General features: G+C 37.0%; 1 protein-coding gene across 1 annotated transcript; it reads left to right on the top strand.

The window, feature by feature from the left end:
• Window positions 1-7,708: 7,708 nt before the first annotated feature.
• On the top strand, window positions 7,709-8,971 carry LOC131996781 (serine-rich adhesin for platelets-like; the record flags this gene model as incomplete). The annotated part of the gene is made up of 1 exon (XM_059366695.1): window positions 7,709-8,971. A coding segment is annotated over one exon (1,263 nt), but the record flags the coding sequence as incomplete, so codon positions are not given.
• Between the last annotated feature and the right edge of the window lie 736 nt (window positions 8,972-9,707).

Here is a 9,707-nt window from a genome sequence, read left to right as displayed (position 1 = left end):
CTGAGGAGACCACACTGGCGCTGCATAACTTACCACAGACCGGCCAATTGTTGTTGTACGTGGTCAACAAGGTTTCTTTGTCTGCACCCCAAATGCTGCCAGCAAGTGTCTTGACTTTATCGCAAATTGCTATGACATATGGGAAGAATGTGTAATAGTTGTCAAATGTGACGCCAAGTATTTTGGGACACTCGATGGAATAATTTCTCCATCGACCATCACATTCAGCTCAGTATGCAGTGAACAATGTGGCTGAAGATTTGATGGCAGATATCTTCAGATTTCTTGGAGCGAAATATGAGGCAAGTTTGTTGAGGTTCAACGTATCCCAGATGTAATGGGTCGGGGGTTGCCATGATCGTATAATCGTCCGTATATGATACGATCTCCATGTCGTCTGGAGGGGGTGGAAAGGATGATAGCTAGAGGTTAAACAGTACCGGAGATATCACCCCGCCTTAGGGAACTCCCTGTTTCACTCTACGGTGCTTCGACTTCTTATCCCTAAATTCCACAAATGACTGGCGACAGATAGTTCGCGACCCAGCGTTTCAGGCCTGGCTGGAGGGGACGCATTGGCAATGTCCTCAAATAGTTTGGCATGGCTGACCGTGTCGAATGCCTACGGTAGGTCCAGTGCCACGAGGACCGTCCTATCACATGGCCTGGGCTGATTGAAGCCACGGCAAATGTGTGTGGTGATGGCATGCAAAGTAGTTGTTGTGCTATGCAGCCTTCGAAATCCATGTTGATGCTCGGCGAATGGAAATTCTCCTACGAGGCTGGGGAGGAATAATGCCTCAAGCGTCTTTGCTACTGGTGAGAGAAGGGAGATTGGTTTGTACGACTCCCCCAAACTCGGTTCACGACGAACACGTACATTGAGGTGGCAGCCCTTGTCGAAGAGGGTTCCATCGGGTCAATTCGATGCCTCCAACCGGCTGCCATGTGCAAGCTGACCTCCCGATTTTTTTTTTCTTTTGGTTTTAAAGAAATTTTGCTTAATGATTTTTGCTATGACCCCCAAAATCCATGCCAAGTAAAATTCAAATCGGTCCATAACATCCCAAATAAGCCACTATTTTTCTACCCCAATTCTTATCTGGCTAAAATTTTGCAAAATGATTTCTATTAAGACCTACAAAATCTAATCCACTGATGGCCTTAAAAATCGATCCCTCTATATAACTTTTCTGCCTCTAGAGGGTGCAATTATCATCGAATTCGCTGACATTTTTGCAAAGGCCTTTAAAATTTAAATCAAGTATGGGTCGAATTGGTACAAATCCTAATATAGCTCTAATATAAACCGATTTCTCGATTTTATTTCTTCAGGTTCTAGAGCTTCAACTTCTTATCAGGCTTGTCTGAAATATTCCTTCTACGACTTCCAGTGATTCCTTCTACGACTTCCAGCAGCTTTACCAAGTATGGCCAAATAGTTTTGGCATAGCTCCAAGTCTGTCTCCCGATTAAACTGCTTCGGCCTCTAAAGAGGAGGATTTCTATCGGATTGGGTTGACATTTTGCACAAAGTTGCTGCAAATCAAAATTACCTTTAAAATTTTTAAGCCAAGCATGGACTGAATCTGTTAATAACCTGATATGGCTTCCATGTAAGCCGATCCCACGATTTTATTTCTTCAGGTCTAAAGGCCGTATTTTTAATCTAATTTAGCTGAAAATTTGCACAAGAGTTGTTGCTAAGACATAATCGTCTGGTCTGAGTAGGTTTCGAATCGGCTTATAACTTGACAAAGCTCACATATAGGTCGATCTTCCAATTTTATTTCTTGAGCCTCTAGAGTGCGCAATTCTTATTCGCTTTGGGTAAAATTTTGCCCCTTGGTTTCTTTTATAACTATCAGCGGTTGTACCAAGTTTGGCCAAATAACCTTATGTAGTCTTCATATAAGATAGTCACCATATTTTATTTTATTAGCCTCTAGAGGGCGCACATTTTTTACCTGTTTTGGCTGGAATTTGGAACAATGATTTCTTCACAGGGCGCATTCTTTTACTGATGTGGCTGGAATTTGGAACAATGATTTCTTCATAGACCTTTAAAATTTGAACGAAATATGGCCCGAATCGGTTTATAAACCTTTGTTGCATTCATGAAACTGATCTCCCGATTTTACATATTCCGCCTTTAGAGGGCGCAATCGGTTAATAACCTGATATAGTTTCCTGTAAACCGACCCCTTTGATTTTACTTCTCCAGGTCTAAAGGGCGTATTTTTAATCTGATTTAGCTGAAATTTGCACAAGAATCTGGTTCGAATCCGTTTATAACTTGATAAATCTCACGTATAGGCCGATCTTCCAATTTTATTTCTTCAGCCTCTAGAGTGCACAATTCTTATTCGATTGGGCTGGAAATTTGCTCCCTTGGTTTCTTCTATAACTATCAGCAGCTGTGCCAAGTTTGGCTAAATAACCTTTTGTAGCCTTCATATAAGCCAGTCACCATATTTTATTTTTTTCGGCCTCTAGAGGGCGCATTTTTTCAACTGATTTGGCTTGAATTTGGAACAATGATTTCTTCATAGACCATTAAAATTTGAACGAAATATGGCCCGAATCGGTTTGTAAGCCTTCATAGCACCCATGTTAACTGATTCAACATATTCCGCCTCAAGAGGGCGCAGCTCATATCCAATTTGGTTGAAGTTTGCACAATGATTACTGTTTAGAACTTCAAAATCTAAAACAAGTACACCTCATATCGGTTGGTATTTTGATATGACTCTCATAAGAGGCTGATCTGAACAGGCTTTCTCTGCAGCCTCTAGAGGACGCAATTTTTTTTTACCGATATGACTTAAATTTTGTACAAAGACTTCTGTTGTAGCCTCCAACTACTGGGCCTTTAAAATTTGCACGAGATATGGCCCGAATCGGTTTATAAGCCTTCGTAGCACCCATGTTAACTGATTCAACATATTCCGCCTCTAGAGGGCGCAGCTCATATCCAATTTGGTTGAAGTTTGCACAATGATTACTGTTTAGAACTTAAAAATCTAAAACAAGTACACCTCAAATCGGTTGGTATTATGATCTGACTCTCATAAGAGGCTGATCTGAACAGGCTTTCTCTGCAGCCTCTAGAGGACGCGATTTTTTTTAACCGATATGACTTAAATTTTGTACAAAGACTTCTATTGTAGCCTCCAACTACTGGGCCTTTAAAATTTGAACGAAATATGGCCCGAATCGGTTTATAAGCCTTCGTAGCACCCATGTTAACTGATTCAACATATTCCGCCTCTAGAGGGCGCAGCTCATATCCAATTTGGTTGAAGTTTGCACAATGATTACTGTTTAGAACTTCAAAATCTAAAACAAGTACACCTCAAATCGGTTGGTATTATGATCTGACTCTCATAAGAGGCTGATCTGAACAGACTTTACTTCTGCAGCCTCTAGAGGACGCAATTTTTTTAACCGATATGACTTAAATGTTGTAGAAAGACTTCTAATGTGGCCTCCAACTACTGGGCGCGTTCTAAGCCAATTTGCTCAATAATTTAGAATACCTCTTTCCTAACTGCAGCTATAATTTTTCTAAGACAACTCTCTTCTTGGGTAGTTTTCTACCCATTCGTCGTAAATGGGTTAAGGAAATTTTAATTTAGACCACTTATCCTGCAAGTGGTTTAAGGTATTAAAAAGTCGGCTGTGTCTGACTTTAACCCATCCTTTCTAGTTTTTCATCCTATTTCGAAGTTTTAAAACATTTTATGAAATGCCATATAAAATGTTTAACTTTGTTTCATGTTTGGAAAAACATCATTCAACCGAATACATACGAATGCCTAACAGGATTTAAACAAAAAACATTTGGAGACCTTAAAATTTTGTTCTAATAAACTTTGGAATTAGGAAAGAGAGAGAGAGAAAGCTGCCTCAAAATCTTTTGTTTATATGCTTAACAAAATATTGTGCATGACTTAATTCCATACGGGCTATTTGGAACAAGAAAATTGCGTGAGAATTCTCGAAAAAAATGTCCCTAACAAATCACATCAAGTCTCAAACATATATGCCATAGCAAAAATATTCCTCCTTATTCTAGAGCTGGGGATGTTTGGCAAGAGAATGAGAAGGTCACCAGTAATTGTTATTCAGGACACATCGACCCTTGTAAACATTCATGACATTTGTTTGCAAAATGGGGGAAAAATCTCTACCCTCCTCCCTCCCCGAAAAACCTTCGGCAAAAAGATGAGGCCAAGTTTCAGTAAGAAGACAATACCCATCAACTCCATGAAGGGTATGTAGTATGTTTTTCTGTCAATGTCTTGGCGGTCTACACGTGGCTTAAGCGAGTTGCAAATGTAATTATAATATTTAAATTTTCCTTTGTTTTATCCCATATTTACTTCTGTTGCTGCCAACTCCTTTTTTCTGTTTTTTTTTTCGTTGCCTTTTTTTTCTTTTCTTTGGTAGTTCGTCTGCTGTAATTACAAACGTCTGTAGTTGGTTGCTCTTTTCGCCAGGGAACTTAAAGCCTTAGGATTGAAGGAGCAGGGACTAGGAGGAAAAAAGTAGCAGGCAGGAAGCGAGGAATGTATGATGAAGTATAAAAATGCCATTACTTTGGTTGCCTTTTGCTTCTGCTGCTGTTGTGCTACTACTGGTGTTTGTTTTTCCAAGTCGCTGTTGCTGTTTGTTCAGGAAACGGAAATGATAAGAATTTTAATGTATGCAAAGGAGCATTATTGTTTTTCGTCTTCCATACCCAGTTCACTCTCTATCCCCAGATACTAGTGGCAGTGTTTGTTTTCGTATTGGTTTCTTCTTGACTTGGCATATCACTAAGAATGTCTTATGTGTATGTGTTGGTAAAGGCGAAAATTTCCTTTTTTTGGTGTTGTTCTTCCTTGTTGCTATTTTTCTTTGGTTGTACAAAAAAAAACAACAACCCACATGAATGAATTATTAACTATAGAACGTGGAAATTGTATTAAATGTATAGTTGTGCTCTTTTTATTTGCCTTCTAATTTTTTATGGGAAATTTTTGCTATCTTTATGTCTGCAAAAATTCCAGTTTGTGGTTTGTTTTGTTCATTGCACTAGTATTATAGTTGTAGTATCAGCTAGATCTCCGCTAAGTTTTCCTATGGGGTTTCAAGTGCAGATATGTATCAACAGTCGTAAATTAATTCCGATTACTTTCGTTGTGGCCCCATTGTTATTGCCAGTTTATGTGCTTTGTGGCGTATAAGTGTTATTAATGGAAATATTTTGGCAAATCATACGCACCATGGTACACAAATTGTTTATTGTTATCCCAATAGATATTCATAGCCAAGTTGATTTTCATAATAAAGTTTACTGAACTGGAGAAAATCAGAAAAAAATCAGAAAAAAATCAGAAAAAATTCAAAAAATTCAGAAAAGCAAGTGTTGTAATCTAAAGAAATATTTGAAATATCTGAAATTTGATTTAAAACCTGTAAGGAAAGGCAAAAGTCGGGCGGAGCCGACTATCAAATATCCTACACCTAACCTACAATTATAAATTCGGGCAATATATAAATATATATGTATATGAGAGCTATACCTAAATCAGAAGATGATATCTAAGAAACAGATCGCTTGAAAATTGTTGTTAATACGGCCATATAAGTGCAAATCTGCCGATAAATATGTAAGGGTGCTACATCCAAATCTAAACCGATTTTGATGAAATCTCGCACATACGTTAAGATCAGTAAGGAAACAATCCGGGCCAAATTTTGTGCAGATCGGTTGAAAATTGTAGTTACTATGGGCATTTAAGTTCAAACCGGGCGATACATATATATGGGAGCTATATCCAAATCTGAACCGATTTTGATGAAATCTAGCAGACATGTTCAAATTAGTAGCAGAACAATCCGGGCCAAATTTTGTGCAGATCGGTTGAAAATTGTAGCTACTACGCCTATTTAAGTGCAAATCGGGCGATACATATATATGGGAGCTATATCTAAATCTGAACCGATTTTGATGAAATTTTAGAAATATGTTAAGATCGGTAACAAAACAACCCGTGCCAAATTTTGTGCAGATCGGTTGAAAATTGTAGCTACTACGCCTATTTAAGTGCAAATCAGGCGATACATATATATGGGAGCTATATCTAAATCTGAACTGATTTTGATGAAATCTTGAAGGTATGTTAAGATCGGTAACAAAACAATCCATGCCAAAATTTGTGCAGATCGGTTGAAAATTGTAGCTACTATGGCCATTTAAGTCCAAATCGGGCGTTACATATATATGGAAGCTATATCTAAATATGAACCGATTTTGATAAAACTTTGCAAATACGTTAAAATCAGCAACAAAACTATCCGTGCCAAAGTTTGTGCAGATCGGTTGAAAACTGTCCTTACTACGGCAATTTAAGTGCAAATCGGGCGATACATATATATGGGAGCTATATCTAAATCTGAACCGATTTCAATGAAAATTTGCAGATATATTAAAATCAGTAACGAAACTATTCGTGCGAAATTTTGTGCAGATCGGTTGAACATTGTAGCTACTATGGCCATTTAAGTGCAAATCAGGCGATACATATATATGGGAGCTATATCTAAATCTGAACCGATTTTGATGAAATCTTGAAGATATGTTAAGATCAGTAACAAAACAATCCATGCCAAATTTTGTGCAGATCGGTTGAAAATTGTAGCTACTACGCCTATTTAAGTGCAAATCAGGCGATACATATATATGGGAGCTATATCTAAATCTGAACTGATTTTGATGAAATCTTGAAGGTATGTTAAGATCGGTAACAAAACAATCCATGCCAAAATTTGTGCAGATCGGTTGAAAATTGTAGCTACTATGGCCATTTAAGTCCAAATCGGGCGTTACATATATATGGAAGCTATATCTAAATATGAACCGATTTTGATAAAACTTTGCAAATACGTTAAAATCAGCAACAAAACTATCCGTGCCAAAGTTTGTGCAGATCGGTTGAAAACTATCGTTACTACGGCAATTTAAGTGCAAATCGGGCGATACATATATATGGGAGTTATATCTAAATCTGAACCGATTTTTATCAAAATCAATAGCATTCGTTCTTGGGCCAGAAAAGTGATATGTGAAAAATTTCGTAATGATGGGACAACAAATACGACCTGCACTTTGATTACAAGAATACATGGACTCATAGACGGACAGACGGGCATGGCTAAATCAAATTAGAAAGTGATTCTGAGTCGATTGATATACTTATCAATGGGTCTAGCTCTTTTCCTTATTAGCGTTGCAAACAAATGCACAAATCTATAATACACTGTACCGCAGTGATGGTGTAGGTTATAAAAATATATACATATCAGACCATACAGACCATATAAGACACGTATGTTGAAGGTCATGAGAGAAGCCATTGTACAAAATTTCACCCAAATCGGATGAGAATTGCGCCCTCTAGAGGCTCCAGATAGTACATCTACATCTACATCTACATCTACATCTACATCTACATCTACATCTACATCTACATCTACATCTACATCTACATCTACATCTACATCTACATCTACATCTACATCTACATCTACATCTACATCTACATCTACATCTACATCTACATCTACATCTACATCTACATCTACATCTACATCTACATCTACATCTACATCTACATCTACATCTACATCTACATCTACATCTACATCTACATCTACATCTACATCTACATCTACATCTACATCTACATCTACATCTACATCTACATCTACATCTACATCTACATCTACATCTACATCTACATCTACATCTACATCTACATCTACATCTACATCTACATCTACATCTACATCTACATCTACATCTACATCTACATCTACATCTACATCTACATCTACATCTACATCTACATCTACATCTACATCTACATCTACATCTACATCTACATCTACATCTACATCTACATCTACATCTACATCTACATCGACATCGACATCGACATCGACATCTACATCTACATCAACATCTACATCTACATCTACATCTACATCTACATCTACATCAACATCAACATCAACATCTACATCTACATCTACATCTACATCTACATCTACATCTACGTCTACATCTACATCTACATCTACATCTACATCTACATCTACATCTACATCTACATCTACATCTACATCTACATCTACATCTACATCTACATCTACATCGACATCTACATCTACATCTACATCTACATCTACATCTACATCTACATCTACATCTACATCTACATCTACATCTACATCTACATCTACATCTACATCTACATCTACATCTACATCTACATCTACATCTACATCTACATCTACATCTACATCTACATCTACATCTACATCTACATCTACATCTACATCTACATCTACATCTACATCTACATCTACATCTACATCTACATCTACATCTACATCTACATCTACATCTACATCTACATCTACATCTACATCTACATCTACATCTACATCTACATCTACATCTACATCTACATCTACATCTACATCTACATCTACATCTACATCTACATCTACATCTACATCTACATCTACATCTACATCTACATCTACATCTACATCTACATCTACATCTACATCTACATCTACATCTACATCTACATCTACATCTACATCTACATCTACATCTACATCTACATCTACATCTACATCTACATCTACATCTACATCTACATCTACATCTACATCTACATCTACATCTACATCTACATCTACATCTACATCTACATCTACATCTACATCTACATCTACATCTACATCTACATCTACATCTACATCTACATCTACATCTACATCTACATCTACATCTACATCTACATCTACATCTACATCTACATCTACATCTACATCTACATCTACATCTACATCTACATCTACATCTACATCTACATCTACATCTACATCTACATCTACATCTACATCTACATCTACATCTACATCTACATCTACATCTACATCTACATCTACATCTACATCTACATCTACATCTACATCTACATCTACATCTACATCTACATCTACATCTACATCTACATCTACATCTACATCTGCATCTACATCTACATCTACATCTACATCTACATCTACATCTACCCCTTCATCTCTTTCTGCTTCTCCCTCTCGCTTTCGCAACCAGGTAGCATTTGCTTCCTTTTTTATGGAACAAATTCTTCATGTTAACTTCAAGTAATACCATTTCCATTCTAGTTTCTATTTCTCCCCGAAATACTTTCAGCATTTGGTCCAAAGAAAGTTACGCATTTTTGCCGCAGAGATAGTTGTGGTCCCATAAATTGTTCTTTGCGTTCCATCTCAATTATGGTCTTCTGGGGGTGGAATTGCTTATGATGCATGTTAAGCAGTTACAATTCTGCTGATGAACTTTCTCCAACACATTAATGAAAAATTGCGTTAATACCAGAGTAATAAATTCCCCTACCACCCTTTCGGCCTTTATTTTGCAAAAAAAAAAAAAAAATGTGTAGAGTGGTTTTCGCATAGGGAAAACTATTCAACTCTCAACCCCTAAGGCCAGACAATGGAAAACGAGCATGAAAAGCTTTTTACATGGTTAAACTAAATTCCAGCGAAAATATTTTTTTTATCATAATTTTTAAACTAGGCAAAAAAAAAAATTAATTAAAAATTTATAAGGGGTAAAG

The sequence above is a fragment of the Stomoxys calcitrans genome, chromosome 4 (assembly GCF_963082655.1).
Source record: "Stomoxys calcitrans chromosome 4, idStoCalc2.1, whole genome shotgun sequence".
In the NCBI taxonomy this organism is placed as follows: domain Eukaryota; kingdom Metazoa; phylum Arthropoda; class Insecta; order Diptera; family Muscidae; genus Stomoxys; species Stomoxys calcitrans.
The sequence above is the reverse complement of the archived record's forward strand: the minus strand, read 5'-3'. Positions and strand labels throughout refer to the sequence as shown.